Raw genomic sequence first — 22272 nt, forward strand, 5'->3', positions numbered from 1 at the left:
TGATTCTTTATCAGAAAAACCTCTTTCTAAAACATCTTTTTTAAACATTTCATTAACCTGGAAGTAATGCAGCCAGTCATTAACATTTTCTTTTACTTCTTCATATGGTTTCAGTTTCCATTTACTTCCTTCTTTCATTGTTAAACTCCCATATGTTATCCACTTCCCCCTCATATTAATCTTCTTTACACTCATCACCTCCAACGGAGACAATCAACATGGTATTTTTGGTTCCAGTAGGTTCTTATACCTCTCCCAAACTTCTATGAGAGATCTTTGAATGATGTGGTTTTCAAAACCTTTATGCACTCTTTTCTTATCATACCATAAGTATGCGTGCCAGCCGAATCTATTATCAAATCCTTCCAAATCTAACAATTCCATATTTTCTAATTTCATCCATTCTTTCAACCAGCAGAGGCACGATGCTTCATAGTATAATTTCAAGTCTGGCAGGGCGAAGCCGCCTCTATCTTTTGCATCTGTTAACTTAAATTGTATTCTCGGCTTCTTACCCTGCCAGATATACCTTGAAATTATCCTTTGCCATTCTTTGAATATCGCTGCCCCTTTAATTATCGGAATTGCCTGAAATAGAAATAGCATTTTCGGCAACACGCTCATTTTAATCGTTGAAATTCTTCCCCAAAACGATAACTTCATTCTCCCCCACACCTCTAGATCTCTCTTGATTTTATTCCATATTGGTATATAATTGTTTTGAAATAGATCAATACTCTTGGGGGTTAGCCAGATTCCTAAATATTTAACTTTCTTAACCACTTCTATCCCTATTTGTTGCTGCATTCTTTCAGTTAATTCCTGATCCAGTTATTTGTGGACCTCAAGGTCCCTCGCGGGGCATACCAGGAGAGGTGGTCCACCTATACACATTGCAGTGAATCTCAAGCATTATCTGGTTCTTTTGAAGAACTTGGCAAGACCTTATTTCATCCGTGACTCGTCTTGGCAAAGTGCTAACATAGCTATGCCTTATCATCCTTTTAACCCTTTGAGAATTTTTCGAGGGAGGGCAGATATCCAAGTTTTCTTCTACGTTAACTATTTTAGCAAGAATTTCATTCAGTCTTTGGAGAACTAAGACCATAGTTTCTGCAGACATCATGCAAATTTCTTGGCAAGGGTGCATGTTTGGAATCTACTGACCGTAAGGTCTTTTACTGTCTTGTTCCAAAGACATGGGGGGAGTGTCAGTGTTTGGAATAGGGGAAGCCCCTCCTGATCCTGTCCTCTGGGTCAAATCATCTCCTTCACTCCTTGAAAAGAGTCAGGTCTTCTCCTTCCTTTTGTGAAAGGGGAGGGGGTTCTCCCGACATCATTACTCACAATTTGCTAGGAATGATAGTATGAGCTTTCCACCGCTTCTCTGCTTTAGAGGATTTATGAGTCCCAATTATGCTGTTTTGGCTCTTCTTACCTCGTTTTTCATGCACAGGAGGCAGCAACGGAAACCATCCCAATGAAAAGGAAATGCAAGAAAGCAAAGTGGCTGTCCAATGAGGCCTTACAAATAGCGGAGGAGAGAAGGCAAGCAAAATGCGAGGGAGATAGAGAAAGATACAGGAAATTGAATGCAGATTTCCAAAAAATAGCAAGGAGAGATAAGAAGGCCTTCTTAAACGAGCAATGCAAAGAAATAGAGGAAAACAACAGAATGAGAAGAACCAGAGATCTGTTCAAGAAAATTGGAGATATGAAAGGAACATTTCGTTCAAAGATTACCATAATAAAGGACAAATGTGGTAAGGACCTAACAGAAGCAGAAGACATCAAGAAGAGGTGGCAAGAGTACACAGAGGAATTATACAGAAAGATATGGATGTCTCGTACACCCCAGGTAGTGTGGTTGCTGACCTTGAGCCAGACATCCTGGAGAGTGAAGTCAAACGGGCCATAGAAAGCACTGCAAATAACAAGGCCAGTGGAAGTGATGGTATTCCAGCTGAACTATTTAAAATTTTAAAAGATGATGCTATCAAGGTGCTACACTCAATATGCCAGCAAGTTTGGAAAACTCACCAGTGGCCAGAGGATTGGAGAAGATCAGTCTACATCCCAATCCCAAAGAAGGGCAGTGCCAAAGAATGCTCCAACTACCGCACAATTGCACTCATTTCACACGCTAGCAAGGTTATGCTTAAAATTCTACAAGGAAGGCTCAAGCAGTATGTGGACCGAGAACTCCCAGAAGTGCAAGCTGGATTTAGAAGAGGCAGAGGAACCAGAGACCAAATTGCAAACATGTGCTGGATTATGGAGAAAGCTAGAGTTCCAGAAAGACATCTACTTCTGCTTCATTGACTATGCAGAAGCCTTTGACTGTGTCGACCACAGCAAACTATGGCAAGTTGTTAAAGAAATGGGAGTGCCTGATCACCTCATCTGTCTCCTGTGAAATCTCTATGTGGGACAAGAAGCTACAGTTAGAACTGGATATGGAACAACTGGTTGGTTCAAAATTGGGAAAGGAGTACGACAAGGCTGTATTTTGTCTCCCTGCTTATTTAACTTATATGCAGAATTCATCATGCGAAAGGCTGGGCTGGATGAATCCCTAGCTGGAATTAAGATTGCCGGAAGAAATATCAACAACCTCAGATATGCAGATGACACAACCTTGATGGCAGAAAGTGAGGAGGAATTAAAGAACCTTTTATTGAGGGTAAAAGAGGAGAGCGCAAAATATGGTCTGAAGCTCAACATCAAAAAAACGAAGATCATGGCCACTGGTCCCATCACCTCCTGGCAAATAGAAGGAGAAGAAATGGAGGCAGTGAGAGATTTTACTTTCTTGGGCTCCATGATCACTGCAGATGGTGACAGCAGCCACGAAATTAAGAGACGCCTGCTTCTTGGGAGGAAAGCAATGACAAACCTAAAAAGTAGAGACATCACCTTGCCAACAAAGGTCCGTATAGTAAAAGCTATGGTTTTCCCAGTAGTGATGTATGGAAGTGAGAGCTGGACCATAAAGAAGGCTGATCGCCGAAGAATTGATGCTTTTGAATTATGGTGCTAGAGGAGACTCTTGAGAGTCCCATGGACTGCAAGAAGATCAAACCTATCCATTCTGAAGGAAATCAGCCCTGAGTGCTCACTGGAAGGACAGATCGTGAAGCTGAGGCTCCAATACTTTGGCCACCTCATGAGAAGAGAAGACTCCCTGGAAAAGACCCTGATGTTGGGAAAGATGGAGGGCACAAGGAGAAGGGGACGACAGAGGACGAGATGGTTGGATAGTGTCTTCGAAGCTACAAACATGAGTCTGACCAAACTGCGGAGGCAGTGGAAGACAGGAGTGTCTGGCGTGCTCTGGTCCATGGGGTCACGAAGAGTCGGACACGACTAAACAACTAAACAACAACAAGAACCTCATTTTTTTCCTTCTGATAGGCATTCTGATATGTTAGCAGAGTTCTATCAAGCCAAAGCCAGGTCTTTTTAGCCAGTAGACGAAGCAATGGACGAAACTGCAAGTTAGTCACAAGGACTACAATCAGTCTTCACTGGGTGTTCATTGTTACGCTAAGTCGAATAGAGCCATAAAACAATAAAACAGTACCAATAAACTAAAAACAAAGGAAGACAAAAAGATAAGGCAACTATAAGGCAGCTAATAAAACAATTAAAATGTGAACTTAGGATCAAAAGGTGACTAAAAACAACTTAAAAGCTTAATGGAAGGCGGGAGGCTCTGACTAGGCTGCTACCTCCGCCGCCATTTTGGAATGTTTTGTTTTTAACCTTTTATGGTGTTATTGTTTGGCTTTGTTTTTCTATCATTGTAAACCATTGCGATCTATTTCTTTGATAGAGTGGTATATAACTATTTTTATAACTCAATAGATAAATGGACTTCTCTGTTTCACTTGGACCTTATTTTTCTAGTGTGCAGTTTCACTTTTGCTCTGGCTAATGCCCTTCTGTTTCACAGGAATGCCTATCTAATCACATTATGCCTGTTCACACACTCTTGCTTCATTACTCAATCGGCAAAGCACGCTTCTGCTTTATCTGGATGTTTCATGTTATGTCAACATGGTTTGTGCCAGCCTCTATATATGTAGAAACAAGGGTGGAAATGGACCAAAGCATGTGAGTTTAAGGAAATTTTCCACTCATCTTGGCACCTGGTTACATTTCTAATGCAATACTGAGAACTGAGAAGGTTCATGTGATCATAGTTCATGTGATTGTTCTACTGTCCCCATAGATCTCAATGATCTCATTTTAATGGCTTTCTCATTATTGCTCTATTTAACTTGGCACGGCACCTTATAAACTTTTTACAATCTTGGATGACTCACGTTGCTTCAGAGTTGGAAGCACGCATGGCAAATTCCACTGACTTCCAAAACGCATTACTGTGATTACCACAATCACTGAATTTAATAGGCAGGGAAATTTAAGTGGCAACATAAGTTGAGGGGAGATTTCTTTTAAATAAAGGTGCACATATTCTTTGAAGAGTATGGGACCATCAACCCTTTGCATTTTATGCTCTTAAGTAAAATTGCTGCCTGTGAAGAATGTTATGCTATTGGGTTTTTCCAGATTCCTCCTTGCCCTTGGGTACCCAAGATGGGGAAACCAAATATGTCCCTTTCCCACTAATTACCTTATTTACTGTTCTGACTGTATTTTAGTGTGCTGTAACCTGTGCTGGGATGATTCATTTTATGAAGGGAGGGAGGGACAGAAGTGAAATAAATGGGGCACAATCTCCAGGCTGGTTTATTGTGAGCCAATCCCACCAAAATGAATAGAAGATATGCAAGAGCTTATTAGCATATCTCCAGTTAATTTCAGTGGGGCTGGCTCACAAAAACTTACCCTCGGCACCAAATGAGTCTGTGTCCTCAAAGCTCCTAGCTGACCCTCAAAGTTGAGCTTTCTGGATTTGGCCAGAAGATCCTCAACCCAACCAACATGCCTTGTGAATGGGCTAACGAGACCTTGTTTCTTCCAATTTAATCTTACTCCTCACGGTCTGGCTTGCTTTGCTCAGGCTTATTGTGTGTTCAAGTTTATGTAAGTGTTATGAAATGTCCACTTCCTGTTTTGTGACTACAGCTGCCTGCCAAGCATTATGCCAGTTTATGGTTCCACACCCTTTCACCCAGTTGCTTTGCTGAAAAGCCTCCCACTTCTCTTCCCAACCCCCTCCCAAGACTATAATCAGGATGGGTTTAATGGACAACCCAACAGGAGGTGATGCTTGGCGTAAGTGTAATGCCCCCAACAGTCCCTTATTTGAGAGAGGTGCCAGTGTCACCTGGCATGCCTAGAGTGCTTGAGACAGATCACAGGTGAAGTGGAACTGGCCCTGTGCTGCAGCACTGTGTTGTAAATTCAGTGGTGGAAATAACCAGAGGAGGGGGCTGAAAGCCTAACAGGAACAGAACAATAAACTCTGTGGCTGGCAGCATTTTGAATACATTGCATGGAGCTTTTCTCTGCCTTCTCAAAAAGGTTTGGGTAGGTGATGCTGAAAAGGGCAGCTCAAATGACGACTTGGTTGGAGATTTTCCTATTAGGAAAAACTAATGGATCTGTTGGGGGGACAAGATGGGGGTGGTGGTAGAAACAACAACAACAAGAAGCCGCCTATCTGAGAGGTTTGCCTCAGCCACTCTAGGCGGCTTCCAACAATTAAAAGACAGAGAAAGGGGGTGTGGATTAACACCCCCCCACACACTTCTCTGGTTCACTTAAAATTGATGAGCAGAATGTTAAGCCAGTTACTACATTCTTTCCACAGGGCGTAAGTTAATTACTACAAACATGTCTTTATGCCCAGCTTAGGGGCTTCCCCAAAACATCTGGGCATAAGTGGAAAAGACTGCGGGATGACAGAGACCTTTTGCTTGTGTTGCATGAGACTCTTCTTTCTGTTAGTCTCTTTAAATCAGTACAGTACAGAATGTATTTTTGAAGTGGATTGGCACAAAACCCCTGTGTCTATAAATATGAGACTATTCCCCACACAGAAATGCACATAATTTTATAGAAAATGTTTTTATTATATAAAGGAAAATAGTTTACGAAGGCATAGAAAAATATATTTAAAAAATACATAAAGTGGAATGATGAAAACCAGTAGTACCTGCGGAATAATAGCAGCTAACAGATGCAGATAGCCCTGGATGTGAAGCAGTTCTTGTATTTTCAGATAGGTAATCAAGCATTGTTAGTTATTGTCTGATACCTGCCTGATCACTCAAACTGCCTCACTGGAACGTGTTACCTTTCCCTGCTTTGCAGGCTTCACAGCCTCACCGTTGGCCAACAAAGTTTTCTCTCTTCACCCTCTCGGGACTCTCCCCTCCACCACTCACATCTAGCCTGATGAAGAGTTTGTGTGCAAGCTTCTGGGTTTTCAGGATTTAGTGACCTTTTGGTTGGCCTAATGTATTGTCTCAAGGACAGAGTTGGATAACAAAACTAATAGTTTAAAAAGATGGCACCTAGGCTTGTCACTGAACGCAGGGCTTAAAACAACAAGAAACAAAAGGTGGCGAGGTGACTTTGTTCTATACCTGTCTATAAAAGTAGGCTGACAGAAATATAGCAAATGACGCTTGGCCCAACATTTCTTTTATCAATAAGAAAAAGCTTAATCTGCTGGTTTTCTGCATTTCAAACTTGTTAAAGGCACAAGAGCAGGGCCAGAAAAAACCTGGAAACCTGTAGCCACCGCCATTGTCCATGTGGTTCTCTCATCCCTGCCCCCACCCCCTTTCCTCTCAACAAGGTGAATTAACCTTGCTATTTTCATGGTCTCTCCTGGGGCAAAACGGGTAGACTGATCTCAAATGAATAAAGCACAACAGAATCACTGCTGTGTTTCCTACTTGAATGATGAGGTCTTGGGCCTCTTCCTGGAAAGGGAATTTCCCATTCCACGAAACAGCAGGAAAGACAGCAGGCTTCTCAGGCCTCCTAGGGAATTCAGGGCTTCCTGTTCCTCTGCTGATATAGTGGATTCTGCAAGGCTTCTCCAACCTGGTGCCCTCCAGACAACTCTACAGCCCTCACCAGCCCCAGCCACCCCTTGGCTTGATGGGCACTGCAAAACAGCTGGAGGGCAGAAGGCAGCTCTATGCTCCTCCTACTGCCCATGACCCTGCCCCTTTTGGAATCTCCTAACCAGCTTCCCAACACTTTTGACTCCTATCATTTGTTCAGTTCATGGTAGAGTTGTGTTTCTCTTGCTCCTTGAAGACTCCATCCATTTTGCCCTGCTTGGAGAGTCTCTCTCTCTCAATGGACATAAACTTTGCACCTGCCTTGGTTTACCTGCCACCTGCTTGTTCCTATCTAACAGCCGAAAATACAAACACTTTTTGCATGGCTGTGAGATAAGATTAAGGCGTGCATGAAAAGCAGTTTACAATGGCTTTGGTTAAACTGTAACACTGATACTGCTTGGGAGAGAAAATTACTGCTGAAATGGGTGGTTAATAAAGGGTATTCTTCACTTTGCTCCCAGCACAGTCTCCACTCCCCCCTTGGATATTTTCAACATCTGCTTGATCCCTCAAGCCAGAACCCACTACTGTTGAATTTAGATGTCACTGTTCTAAATCTAGCACCATGGTTCTCTGCTTTTTAAAGGCAAAAGTGTCTTATTACGGAGAGTCCTTTTTATACACCTCCCTCTCAGGCCACGGAGAGAGCGAGAAAGATCTCAGCAGCCCATCTTTTCTGCCACAGTGATCTCTTTGTTGTGCATCTCTCTTTAAAGTCAGCCTTTGTCTTCTCCACCTCAGCGGGTTCCCATCAAGATTTGAAATATTTCAGGAGCTTTGATAGTGCATACTTTTGTCACCACAGGGGCTGGCTATTCTTTGCTTATTCCGGCCAGACCTCTGGGCTCTGTCCTTCTGCCAAAACAGAGATGGGAATAATTTTCTTCACTTCCTGCCGGCACAATGGGCAGCGACTGGTGGTATGGAAAATTTTCAGGGAGCAGTGGGAGCAGAAGTTGGCATGACAGCAAGGAAGCATCATCGTGTTGGCTTTTTGCCCGAAGCATACAGCGCATTCCTCAGGAAAGGCATGGAAATCCCCACAGGTGGACTCTGTATTTCATGCAAAAGACGCGGAATAAGAAACACAGAAATACTTCTTCAGCACACTCTTCTTCCTACTTACTCTATTTAACCACAAGGGGTGGGGGGTGGGGGTGAGCAGGCTTTAATATGGACAAGTCTGTCAATTTTGGTTTCGCAAGCTTAGCTTCAGTTTGTCATGTTTCCACATCAGTTTTCAGTTTTTTAAAAAAAATAATGAGTCCTGAGAACTCACCAACTTTTCTCTCTGTATTAGATGAGCACCAGTAGGGGGTGCCCAGAATGACAGCAGCCAGAAATGAGCAGAAGAACAAGCTCTGCCTGAGCCTCTCTGCTCTGCCTGCCTGGTCTCCCACCACCCTTACCCAATGGGGGAGGGAATGGCACTCTGCACATGTCCCTGGGAGCCTCTTTTTGTGCACAAGGAGCCCAGCCTAGCCAGGTGGGGAAGCAGCAGTAGCCTTTGGACTTATCACATGCTATTTGTGTTCTCTGAGGAGGAAGGGAATGCTGCTAGAGAGACAAAGTTTTGACAGTACTTTGCCTTGCTTGCACTCACTGTCCACACAGCCATCTTGTTTTCAGCTGCATTTATTAATAAGAATTAATTTGTTCCTGATTCAGCTACTGGACTAGAGTGAGTGAGTCCGGGGGGAGCTGGTGGGGGTTGGTGAGTGGCTTGTGCATTTAAAACACCTTTTTGGAGGTTGGAGAACTGCACAAATTTTGAAGGGTAGCTGTGCACTGACTCCCCTGTTGTTTCAGGAAGTGTGAATTGGGTAGATTTACAATAAAATGTGAACTGAACAGAATTTATCCTCCACCCGTAGTTAGCTCATCCCAATGTCTTTATATGATTGAGCACTGGTTTTTAACCAGTGTGCTGTGGCACCCTGGGGTGACTTGAGGAATGTTGAGGGGAGCCCTGAGGGACCACCCAGTCATTAGCTTGCAGTCCATATCTCTCTGCCTTTCTCTGAGGAACATTCAGAGGAGCAGACAGTTTTAACTTGCAAACCATTATCTTCCCAAAATAAAACAGCAGTAAGAAAGTGGGGAAACACTTTTTCATGACTGCATATCTTCTTAATATCTCTCCCCCCCCAAAGCAAAAACCCTTCCCAGCTTAATAACTAACAGTTCCTTAGTTTTACACAGAGGGCTTGAGAAATGTAAGAAAATAGCAAAGTAGCTTGATGGTTTGTGTTCCTGGACAGGTAAGGAGAGATTCAAAAATAACCCTGAAAGTGAGGAGTGCCTTCTGTGTTCCCTGTCCTGCTACCCCCAACATCCCACCCCCTCTTCTTCTCCACCTCTCCCCCCAGCCAACCCCCCTGATCTTTAACAGTCACCCAGCTTTATGGGGACAGGGAGAATGGGTCAGGGAGGGACCATGTCTGCATGTGTGTTCTGCATGTGTGCTATTCCTTCCCTGCAATAACATAGTATTTCTACTTCGGATTTTAATCTCATTTTCCCTCTCCACTCCCCCCCCCCACACCACGTGCACACTGATTTGGGGGAAGGTAGGCTGTGGCTGCCACATGGAGTGCATCAGCTCGGCCCTACAGAGCAGTGCGCTCCCACTTACAAGGTGACAAAGAGGGCGCTGACAAGGGGAAGGGTGGAATGGGCACATTCCCACTTATGCACACCCTGTAACGGAACCCCAGACTAAGTGGCTTCCACAGCGGAGCCGCAGAAAGAATGTGGTTGGTTAAGGGAGCTGTGGACTCAAAAAGGTTGAAAACTACTGTGACAGGGAGTTCCAAAGGTGGCCTCGGCAGGGTCTGTGCTCTTGTGAGAGAAAAACAAAAATGTAGAGTGTGTTTTTGTAGTATCTATTTAGTCAGTTAGATGTTTATTATGGTCAATGGACCAATAAGACAAAATACAAAGTATAAAATACAAAATTGCAGCTCCATTGAAGCCAATTTTTTTCAAAACAAAAAACAAAACAATAAAAGTGAAATTTGCACTGGGCAGTGAAGTGCCCTGGGATGGTTTCTTGGGCTAAAAGAAAATAATGAGAGGAAATTGAGGGCAACTCACAGCTTTTCCAGATACTCACCACTCTGTTGAAGAAGGCTGAGCCCATCAGCATTTGTTGGTAGGCTGGAGGGACCTGAAAGGGAACGAGAGAGACTTTAGGCTGCTGCATCTCAAGTGCAGCCTTCACCCATCAACAGCCCATGCCTTCTTGCCAGGCCACACCACACACCATGCTCAAGGGCTTTCCCCAGCTGGAAAACATATTTGAACAGTGATAATGTACCTGGGTGGAGAGAAGGGTGGGTAGAGAAATCTTGACCTTTTGTATGGCTGAGATGTAGGCTGCTGCATGGAAACAGTCACAACTATTACCCCACCCACTCTGCTTCTGTTCCAACTCATTACCAGCCTGTGGTCCCCAGAAGGCTGCCTGTGAGGGAATGTGGCCCTCATGCTGAACAAGATTCCCCCAGCCCTGAGTTCAGATGCTTCAGCTGCTTACCCAAAAGCTGGACTGCCTTGGTCCTTCCATAGATGTCCACAACAGCCCAGAGAGGCCTTGTGACCAAGACGCCATCTACCACCAGGAAACCTTCTGACTTCTCATTGGTGCTGCAGAAAACAGAACCTTGGTTGTCCACCCAGAAGCTGACAATGGTGCCTTCTGCTTCATATTCTTCTGGTAAGACGGCAGCACGACACTTCCCTTGCTTTACCAGGTCTGGGCAAGAATACGGAGGCAGCACACTGGGCTCAACGAGGGACGGATCCTCCCACGTGAAGCCCACCCTTAGGCCTCCACACCACCTGCTCTCTTCCTTTAAGATTTTCAAAGTCACCTTCTCATAAAGTTCAATTGGCCGGCTGGAGAAGACAAGGCCGTTGCAGAATGTGGCTGCTCTGCTCGCTATGCAGTGGGACTCATCCATGATGACCTGGGAGCCTTTGAGGTAAGGGTGGAAAAAGAGGGGATCACTGGGAGGCTGGCTTGCGACATCTGGACCTGTGGGAGACATAAGTGTTATGTACTGAAGTTCTCACCCTGGGCCAGCAGGGGGATACTGTAGATAGTTCAGGTCCACATATGCAAATAAGGGATTGAAAGTGACGCTCAGTGATTGGATAGTTACAGAAAATGGTTTCTGTTGCATTCTAGTGGAGCTCTATATAAGCAGGTTGGCTGAACCCTTCAGTTCAGTTCTGTTCTGGCCTGTGAATAAACAAGAGCTGTTTGAAGAATCGCTGTGTCGTCTGATATGTTCACCCACAACTTAACAATAAGAGACACCATGATTAATAAAATTATAAGGTTTAGCATGCTACAGTTTAGCATGCACTTTCCTTACAAAAGGTCTCATGGCGTCATTAACAGGAATTCTGAGAAGCGCCGCTCATCTCTACTGTCATTATGGCAGGATTCTCAGGAAGCGGAATTCTGTGCCCAATGCTACATACACATTGTGCTTTTAATAATGACACCCATGTTCTGCTCTGACTTTATCTACCGCAAAGAAGCAGGCTTAGCATGTGGCTCAAGATCCCGCAAAATATGAGACCACCACTAGGTGTCACTACCGGCAGCACAAGATGTGCAGAGGCCACAAACAGATCTGGTTGGGTTTGCTTTCCATTTATCATACTGTAGTAATATCTCCTGCGTAGGAAACTGAAACCCCTCAGGCTACAAGAGGCAACAGTTCTTCTAACTGGAGCAAACAGCACGCAGACCTAGTGGTGGGAGGAAAAAATCCTTAAATAAGAGACACGGGGGAATGATTAATGGACTTCAATGTCTGTACACTAATGTGCAAAGCATGGGAAATAAACAAGATGAGCTTGAGCTCTTGGTACAGCAAACTAAATATGACATAATAGGCATCACTGAAACCTGGTGGGATAAGTCCCACGATTGGAATGTAATAATGGAGGGATACAATCTATTTCAGAGAAACAGACCAGACAAGAAAGGAGGAGGAGTGGCGTTATATGTCAGGGATGTGTATACCTGTGAAGAGATCCAAGATTTAGAACCTCAAAGCCAAAGTGAGAGCATTTGGGTCAAAATTAAGGGAGGGAAGAATAACAGTGACCTCATTGTGGGAGTTTACTATAGATCCCCAAGCCAAACGGAGGACATAGATGATGCCTTCCTGGAACAGATGGCCAAGCATGCAAAAGGAAGGGAGATAGTAGTAATGGGGGACTTCAATTACCCAGATATTTGTTGGATGTCAAACTCAGCCAAGAGCATAAGGTCAAACAGATTCCTCACTGGCCTTGCAGACAACTTCATTGTCCAGAAAGTGGGAGAAGCAACAAGAGGAACAGCCATTTTAGATCTGGTCCTAACCAATGTTGATGACCTGGTTAGTGGGGTAGAAGTGGAAGGATCATTAGGCGCGAGTGATCATGCTCTCTGAAGTTTACTATACAGTGGAAAGGAGCAGCCAAGCATACTAGGACTCAATTTCTCGACTTTAAGAAAGCCGACTTCATAAAACTTAGGGAAGTGCTGGGTGAGATCCCATGGACAGTAATACTAAAAGGAAAGGGAGTTCATGATGGCTGGGAGTTTGTTAAGAGGGAGATAGTAAAAGCACAACTTCAGGCAATACCAATGAGACGGAAACATGGAAGGTGCCTAAAGAAGCCAGGGTGGCTATCTAAAGAACTTTTAACTGAGTTAAGATTAAAAAAGGATGTGTACAAAAAATGGAAAAGGGGGGAAACCACCAAAGAGGAATTCAAACAAATAGCCAGCACGTGTAGACACAAAGTCAGAAAAGCTAAAGCACAGAATGAACTCAGGCTTGCTAGAGAGGTTAAAAGCAACAAAAAAGGCTTTTATGGGTATGTTCGTAGCAAAAGGAAGAACAAAGAAACAGTGGGGTCACTCAGAGGAGAAGATGGTGAAATGCAAACAGGGGACACAGAAAGGGCTGAACTCCTCAATGCCTTCTTTGCCTCAGTCTTCTCCGATAAAGAAAACAATGCCCGACCTGAAGAATTTGGAGCAAATGATTCAGCAGAGGAAACACAGCCCAGAATAACTAAGGAGATAGTACAAGAATACTTGGCTAGTCTAGATGTATTCAAGTCTCCAGGGCCAGATGAACTGCATCCAAGAGTATTAAGAGAACTGGCAGATGTGATTTCAGAACCACTGGCAGTCATCTTTGAGAGTTCCTGGAGAACAGGCGAAGTCCCGGCAGACTGGAGGAGGGCAAATGTTGTCCCTATTTTCAAAAAGGGGAAAAGAGAGGACCCAAATAATTACCGCCCAGTCAGTCTGACATCAATACCAGGGAAGATTCTGGAGCAGATCATTAAGCAAACAGTCTGTGAGCACCTAGAAAGGAATGCTGTGATCACCAATAGTCAGCATGGATTTCTGAAAAATAAGTCATGTCAGACTAACCTGATCTCGTTTTTTGACAGAATCACAAGCCTGGTAGATGAAGGGAACGCAGTGGATGTAGCCTACCTTGATTTCAGCAAGGCATTTGACAAGGTGCCCCATGATATTCTTGTAAAGAAGCTGGTAAAATGCAGTCTTGACTATGCTACCACTCAGTGGATTTGTAACTGGCTGACTGACCGAACCCAAAGGGTTCTGTCTTGGGCCCGGTCTTATTCAACATCTTTATCAACGACTTGGATGATGGACTCAAGGGCATCCTGATCAAATTTGCAGATGACACCAAACTGAGAGGGGTGGCTAACACCCCAGAGGACAGGATCACACTTCAAAACGACCTTGACAGATTAGAGAACTGGGCCGAAACAAACAAGATGAATTTTAACAGGGAGAAATGTAAAGTATTGCACTTGGGCAAAAAAAATGAGAGGCACAAATACAAGATGGGTGACACCTGGCTTGAGAGCAGTACATGTGAAAAGGATCTAGGAGTCTTGGTTGACCACAAACTTGACATGAGCCAACAGTGTGACGCGGCAGCTAAAAAAGCCAATGCAATTCTGGGCTGCATCAATAGGAGTATAGCATCTAGATCAAGGGAAGTAATAGTGCCACTGTATTCTGCTCTGGTCAGACCTCACCTGGAGTACTGTGTCCAGTTCTGGGCGCCACAGTTCAAGAAGGACACTGACAAACTGGAACGTGTCCAGAGGAGGGCAACCAACATGGTCAAAGGCCTGGAAACGATGCCTTATGAGGAACGGCTAAGGGAGCTGGGCATGTTTAGCCTGGAGAAGAGGAGGTTAAGGGGTGATATGATAGCCATGTTCAAATATATAAAAGGATGTCACATAGAGGAGGGAGAAAGGTTGTTTTCTGCTGCTCCAGAGAAGCAGACACGGAGCAATGGTTCCAAACTACAAGAAAGAAGATTCCACCTAAACATTAGGAAGAACTTCCTGACAGTAAGAGCTGTTTGACAGTGGAATTTGCTGCCAAGGAGTGTGGTGGAGTCTCCTTCTTTGGAGGTCTTTAAGCAGAGGCTTGACAACCATATGTCAGGAGTGCTCTGATGGTGTTTCCTGCTTGGCAGGGGGTTGGACTCGATGGCCCTTGTGGTCTCTTCCAACTCTATGATTCTATGATTCTATAATGACTGAACCATAGGCAGGTTTGTGGTTTTTTGTTTAAGCAACTAGAAATATCATTTGCAAAAATAACTTCCCTATAGACGCTGAAGTTTTACATCAGGTATATATAGAACATAAATACTCCAGTTTATTAAACTGGATTCAGCCATGCCAAAATATATCAAGTACAAAAAGTTGATCAATTATATGCTACTATAGGACAACTGGACTCCAAATGTCTCAGGTTAATGTCAATGCATTGAATTCACAGGCACTGGTAAACTGTGTGCAGTGGCGTAGCTGGGGGGCGGTGGCCCTGGGTGCAAAATCCTGAGAGGGGCACAACCAGGCACCCCCACAACTGGCTCCCAGCTGAACTCCTGCCGCCTATCCTGGTACAGAAATATTTTGTATAGATAAATAAGCTCCAAGCTTAGATAGCAACTTTGTCAGTGCTATTTTTTTTAAGAAAAAGAGGTGCTGGAACTCACTATGAACACCTTCCTTGTTCCGTTATAATGGCAATGGCGCCCACCTGAGAGGTGCTGAAACTGAGTTCTGGCACGTTCCAGCTGAAAAAAGGCCCTGAACTTTGTATACCCCTAAAATCATGTAGGCATAAAGTCCATTTCATGATCATCTGGCCTCATCTGATGAGCCTGTGCTTGCCTCCGCACACATAAAATCCATTCAACCAGTTTAGAGTGAAGTTTCATTGATCCTGCCACCATTGCTCTGCCTAACCACCTTCATGAGGGTGGTTTGCTTTTGTGTGTCTCTGTGTGTCTGTGTGTGAGAGCTAAACTGTATGTGAAAATGGGCTATACTTTATGAAGAAAACAGCTTCTCTTTCATTCCCTGATCCCGGATGTCATTTGAGCAGTTGGCGGTTACTGTTATCAGAACATCATGGCCACAATCCTTTATTGTTCTGATGGGGGTCACTGGGTGCACTGAAATGACAGGTTGCAGAGGGACAGAAGGAGAAATCCTGAACCTTGAAGAAAAATATTTCTGCATATTGCCTTTTCCTTAGACAATCTATAATTGTTTTCTGACTCTTTCTCTTCAAATGATCTTAGGTGTTTGACATTGAGTAGATTGTTATATGTGGCCAGTGGTCTGTGAATAAATTAACACAGTTATGTTTTATTGACATGTGTGGTAAATTCACTTGTTATCATCTTGGAGAGCCAGAGTGGATCTGGTAAAAATATTTCTTTAAAAGAAAACTAAAAATTGAGCAGGGTTCAAATTCCCGCTTAATCATGAAGCAAACTGGATGAATTTGGCTCAGGCACTATCTCTCGTAAGTTTAAAATGGCTTATTTACAAACTCTTCAAAGGTCAGTTTCATGTGCTTTTCCATACAGCATCCAGAAATCACAGGCAGCAAAACTTAGGTTAGTTTCAAAGTGGTGAAAATTTGCAAAAAGGGCATGCAGTCTGAGCTTGGAGCAGCCAGCTCAGATGTCTTTATATAATGGAGTACACATGATTGATTGATTATTTAATTCCTTTACCACTTAATATATTTAAATCATCTCTAAGCAGTATACAGAAAACTGAAACAACAACAGACAATTTAAACAAAATATTACAAAAACCCAGTTATATATTAAAATGTTACATTAAGGCATAGTTGCTAATATATATAAACCAATATCATTTTTTTAAAAAAGCACTGTAGTTCAGTGGCTGCCACCACATCTTGTGGCAGTGAATTCCATGCATTAATTCCTTGTGCCGAGGCTGACAGTTGTTTCTCAGTGCTGAGGGAGATGCACACAGTGATGCGTACATTCAGAGGCACACTTGTTCTTTTGAACATTTTCCTTAGAACTGCACCCTAGAAAGGAGAACATTTTCCAGAGCTCTTCCCTGACACGGATCCTGACCTCAGCCATAGCCTTTGAGCATAATGAGCAGCAAGGGCTGCGGGAGAGTTCTTCAGTTATGCTCCCTGTGGAACCAGCCCCAGACCTGATGGGTCCTTCATCACCTGACTCTGCAGCGCAGGGGACCTTGACCCACCAGAAGCACCTTTGCATTTTCACCCAGGGCCCGTCCTCAAAACCCCCAGCCAGTTCTTACCCTCCAAGGGGCGAAGGCAGGCACCCATCACTGCCAGGAGGCTGCCGTTCCTCAGGCTGAAGACTCGTGCTGCTCGCTGGGTGATAGGCTGGAGTTTATGTTGCCATGCCAGGGACTTGAGATGTTCTTACTGAGTTGCCTGGGGCACTCCCGGGAGTTAAACATTAATCATGGAAGTGTGGGGCTTGTGTGCAGTTTCCCTTCACATTATTACAAGATGCATTTTGCTTTGTGCTAGGGGGATTTCCAGTATATTGTGTGTGCGGACGTAACTTGAGCCAGGGCCACGCCCCCAGGACCACATCCCTGACTTCAGAGTCCTGGCTTCCAGCCCATGCTAGCAAGACTCCACCCTTTCCTCTTTCCTGTTGACCCAATCCATTTACTTTGCACTGTTACAGTGTACTTGCTAGCTTTCATTGTCAAATTTTAATATTCCTTAGCATTCGTATAAAGCTGTGGGCAAATATGACAATTTCGGTTTCTCTTAGTTTCTCATTTTTCCAGTATGAAATTCACTTCTCCACATTTCTACAAAAGATATTTTTTTAAAAGTCTTTATGACAATTCATCAGCATTTTAGTGCAAATTTCTCTAAATATGCTTCTATGCAGAACATGTTTCTATTTCACAAATACACACATTTTTGAAAGCAATTTCTCCATATAAAATGCACTTATGCATGTTATCTCTTCTTAATACAGGTGTGGGAGGGAGTTCCACAGTTCAACTCTGTGCTGCGTGAAGGAAGACTGTTTTGGAAACTGTGAATTTGGTAGGTTCACCTTGAAATGTGAATTGAATTGACTCTGCCCACCCCATCCCTATTCCTACATGTTGCTTTAGGCCAGAGGGGGCTAACCTTTGATCCTCCAGATGTTATTGGGTTCCATGACTGAGGTTGCTGGGAAACATGGTCCAACAACCATTGAAGGGCCAAAGCTTCTTCACACACTTTGCTTACAAAGTGCTTACAGAGTGCTGAGTCCCTAGCCACCTATCACATTAATTGGCCGACAGATAAATACTTGTAATTTAAAGATACATATGTTAGCAAATGCACACTGTGCCCCAAGTCCTTTTAGAATCTAGTGGTGCCTCTTGGTGGCTATACATTAGATTCGTGTGTGCTCACCAGTCAACTATAACAGTTTCTGTTTCTTTACATCTGTTGTACAATGTCCCAATGAGTCGGGTTGCTGCTCTTTATGCGAAACAGCAACATCTCAGAGACATGCAGTAACACAGTCTGTAATTATAGTTACGGGAGAGTTCAAAAAGATAGTCATGCACACGGTAGATGCGTGCTCTGTAAAGTGAAACTGCATCTTGACCTGCCCACCTGCAGTACAGTCACTGGCTGTCTAACAACTTATTTAAAAGCATCTCTTACACACTGCAAATTGCAGAATATATGGCAATGCTTATCTCTAGTCTATCTATTGCTGAACGGCCTATGCCCACGTGATGCTATTTCCAGGAATGCAAGTGGTCTGTTGTTGTTCTTCGCATCTCTCTCTCTCAAGGGACAATGGAGTGTGCCTCTGCGGGTGAAGTCAAACTGCTACATTAGTAGCACTGAAGTGATTTTCCGCAATGCACAATACTGGGCAGTGTGTGTTGTGGTCCTGGGCTGCCCAGATGCCAAGCCCCCCTCTCAGCCTTGCTCTTGTGGTACAACGGAAAGCAGAGCAATACATTTAGCACCAGTTTGGTGCAGGAGTTGTTGGAAGGAGGCATACAAGACATCATCCAACTGTCTTGGGGACTCCACTCTGGATTTGTGTAGAGTTTATTCCACAGATTTTTATTCTCCCAAAGATATACTGCAAGGCAGTGGAGGTTTGGGGTCAGGTTCTTCCTTCTCCTAGATGGGCTACCTTCCCAGGTGGACGAGCCCCATCTGCCCCTCAGTTACTCTACAGCACATGTAGAAACTGCCTTCTTGACTGTTGGACCGACTCTTGGCCTTGTCTTGGTCTTGTCTGCTCAATCTGCCAGAGCCTCTCTTCACACACAGGGGAAGTCTCTAACTCACTGAGGATTTGAGACCCATCAGCTCCCCTCACTTGTTCGCGGGGTGTGGCTGCTCTCACCTGCTGACAGCTTCTAGGAGCCACAGGTGAGAGCTGAGTGAAGGGTGGGGACCAAAGATGGACAAACTGCCTGAGAAAGAGCATGATGTCTCCCCATCCAAAGGTACTACCCCTCCCCTACACCCATACACCTATTATTATTAGTAGTGGTGGTGCTATTACTAGTAGTATGTGTGTTTGTTTGCATGTGTAAAATTTATAATACACACACACACACACACACACACACAGTTTAAAACATACCGATAATTACAGTAAAAACAGCTCAGCACCAGCCCTTTCATTAAAAGCAATCAGTTCCCAATAGCCTGTTGGAATGAGAAGGACTTTACTTGCTGGTGGATGGATAACAAAGAGGGAGCCAATTTAGCCTTTCCCAGGAGGGATTTCCAGGGTCTGGGAGCAGCCACTGAGAAGGCCCTCTCCCGCATCCCCACCATGCCTGTGAGGTGGGTGAGGCTGAGAGAAGGGCCTCCCATGCAGATCTCAGAACCCAGGCAGGATTGTATGAGGGGATATGGTTGGTCAGGTAGCCTAGACATAAGCAGTGCAGGGCTTTATAGGTCATAACCAGCACAGTTTGAATTGTGCCTGGAAACCAGCTGGTAGCCAGCAGAACGGTTGTAGCAAGGGAGTCATCTGCTCTCTATAACCAGCCCCAATCGGCAGTCTGGCGGCAGCTTTGAGCCAGTTGAAGTTTCTGAGCTCTTTTGAAAGGCAGCTCCATGTAGGGCGTGTTACAGTAATCCAAGCTGTTCACATTTTAGGAATTGAACACTGTCTCTTTATGACTTGTTGAGTGTAGGTTATTTATTAAGATATTTATATTCTGGTTTTTAGGTGAACCTCACAAAGTGGATTACATAGAAATGTAATGTGATCGGGTGTTGGACTACATAAATGTGGGGGTTTTCTTGGGGGGGGAGGGGAGCTCCCTCAACCCTGTGATTATGGTTGTAAAACAAAACCACTGAGGAAGTCAAATTGGTTGAACAAGATTAGCCTGTTTCATTTGTTGGGAGGAAGAACCTTTACATAACTAAAGAGTTGGCCAAATACAGGGGATTTGTTGCCTGAGGAACCAAGGGCCAGAGCGTCTTTTGGAGGGAGTCTTTCTTCCCTCTCGTGGCTGATATCATCCATGTGTCTGTGCATGGAAGAAAATAAAAAGACTGGCAGACCTGAAACTGGTTTTGAAAGAGAGAGTCCTGACCTGCTTTCTGTGCAGGATCCTAACCTGAGTCTTTGGAGACCTTCCAATAAATCTGATGGGGAGATGGATCTGTTGGATACTGTGAGCCTTCCATCTTATTCTCAGCCTGTACATCTGTGTAAATAAACCTTGTATCTCCGATGATAAGTTAGCACAGTTAGAATACCAACAACTATCTGACTTTTAGAAGACATCTGAAGGCAGCCCTGTTTAGGGAAGTTTTTGATGTTTGATGTTTGATCGTGTTTTTACTATTCTCCTGGGAGCTGCCCAGAGTGGCTGGGAAAACCCAGCCAGATGGGCAGGGTATAAATAATAAAATTATTGTTGTTGCTGCTGTTACCAGGGCTAAATCAACTTTCCCCCAAGCTGTTGCCTTCTGGATGGTTTGGTCTATGACTCCCATCATCCCTGACCACTGGATATATAGCTGGGGTTGTCAGGAGTTGTTGTCCAAAACCAGCTTGACAAAAGCAGGTGCACAGACGTGTTTTTTTATAGCTCAAACATACATAGGTCCCTTTGCGCCCATGGCAAGGGACTCTGTTGGCGTCCCGTCCCCTGAAAAAAAATGCCATGTGCGAGAAGGAAAGGGGCTTGTTTCACCAATCCCTCCGAACGCCTCTGCTCTCAAACAAGACTTCTTCCATGGGTTTTGCTAGTGGGATTAGGATTACAGCCTAAATTGATTTTTGTTCTCCCAACTGCAGTTAGATTTAGAGCTTGAAAACCTCCCTGGAAAACAAGGCACTATTGCAGCAGGCACAGCACAAGATTTGGCAATATATTGCCAGTGATTCTGGTTATTAATATATTTCATCCCCCAGGCAGTGATGCCATTTTGAAGTTTTGTTTTGGAAACTGACCTGACTCAGTTGGCTCATGCCATATCTGTTGGATTGGATCCCTCCACCTCTAACTGCATTTCCAGGAATACAGCCGGTTTCTCCTGAGTGAATCAGTCAGCATTCTTTAGTTAGAAAATGAAACTGATAATAGTCATTTGCTCTCAGTGACCAGAGTTGTCATTGGAAACTGGAAACTGAACCTGCACTTAGCAGAAATAAATGGCTTTTGAGAAAGGCAGCCCTACTGACCCCCCCTAACTTTCACAGATTGCAACTAAAATAGCTGTTGCGTCCACCTCCTCCTCTGCCAGTTGCAACGATTCTTCATCAGGTGTCAACCCAGAGCCCGGGGGGGGGGTCCTCAACATTGGATTCAGAGGGGCCTCCCTGATGCACCAGACACTAGAAATACCTTTGAAGAGCAGCACATTATTAGATTAGTGTGATTATGGTTCCCCCCCCATACAAGGCAATTGATCCCTTTTGGATTTCACCCCAAAACTGCAGTAATGCAGTTGGTGGCACATCATTTAGGTCTGAAAGTGACTGTTCTCTCCCCCAGCAGCATCCCAAAATAAACTGCCTTGCTCTTGAGAGAATCCAGGGAGATGGATTCTGGTTCTCCATGTCTTGCACAAATAAAAGCAGCTACATCTCCCCCTGGTTCTGACTGATTGCAGCTACAGCAGCTGGTGTGCACTTTCCCTCATGCTACAAATACAGGATGTCAAAATGCCAAAGAGCTTGTTTTAGAACAGCACTGGGGAACCCTTTCCAGCCCAAGGGCCACATTCCTTTCTGAGCAACCTTTGGGGGGCCACATGTCAGTGGTGAGTGGAGCCAGATGCAACCTTGGACAATGCAATCATCCCTCTCTATTCTAGGGATTCTATCTCCAAAAGTGAAAATCAGGACAGAGTTGTTGAGCTTTTATGGGGGGGGGAACCAAAGTTATTAAGTTTTTTATAGTAAAAGCTACAATAATTTTTTTAGTTTTGGAGCTTTTAGAGGCATTTTCGGCACAATTTAACCTTGGTTGCTGCTTCAAAAATTCAGGATGCCATTTTCAAAGGTGAATTCCAGGACATGTCGTGGAAAATCTGGGTGTATAGCAGCCCTACTTTATTTTTCATCCAGGCATCATCATCATAATTTATTATTTATACCCCGCCCATCTGGCTGGGTTTCCCCAGCCACTCTGGGTGGCTTCCAACAGGAGATTAAAAATACATTAAGGCAAGCAAGAGTCATAGAATTCTAAGACATTCAGGGGTTCGGCCTGCTACTAGTCTTAATGGCAGGTTAGTCCTAAGTCTCTGCATGTAAATAGGGAGCAAGATTTCAAAGGATTTACTTTAAAATTATATTTTTGAGTTGGGGATACA

General features: G+C 44.2%; 1 protein-coding gene across 1 annotated transcript; it reads right to left on the reverse strand.

Moving 5' to 3' along the window:
- Positions 1–6073: 6073 nt before the first annotated feature.
- NEURL3 (neuralized E3 ubiquitin protein ligase 3) lies at positions 6074–16944 on the reverse strand. The gene is made up of 4 exons (XM_053401523.1): positions 16731–16944; positions 10591–11091; positions 10168–10221; positions 6074–8105 (listed from the first exon to the last, which is right to left on the reverse strand). Exons 1-4 carry the CDS (start codon positions 16756–16758, stop codon positions 7876–7878), a joined length of 813 nt encoding a protein of 270 aa, XP_053257498.1. The 5' UTR covers positions 16759–16944; the 3' UTR covers positions 6074–7875.
- Positions 16945–22272: the final 5328 nt, after the last annotated feature.

This window comes from Podarcis raffonei, chromosome 8 (assembly GCF_027172205.1).
Source record: "Podarcis raffonei isolate rPodRaf1 chromosome 8, rPodRaf1.pri, whole genome shotgun sequence".
Lineage (NCBI taxonomy): Eukaryota > Metazoa > Chordata > Lepidosauria > Squamata > Lacertidae > Podarcis > Podarcis raffonei.

Excerpts from the sequence above, each read along its gene's own strand:
- NEURL3 (XM_053401523.1), bottom strand. The coding sequence starts at position 16,758 with ATGGGTGCCTGCCTTCGCCCCTTGGAGG. Across the intron at positions 11,092-16,730 it reads CTGCCTTCGCCCCTTGGAGG|GTCCAGATGTCGCAAGCCAG; the intron begins GTAAGAACTGGC and ends TGTCTCCCACAG. Across the intron at positions 8,106-10,167 it reads CAGCCTTCTTCAACAGAGTG|AGTCCACCTGTGGGGATTTC; the intron begins GTGAGTATCTGG and ends CATGAAATACAG.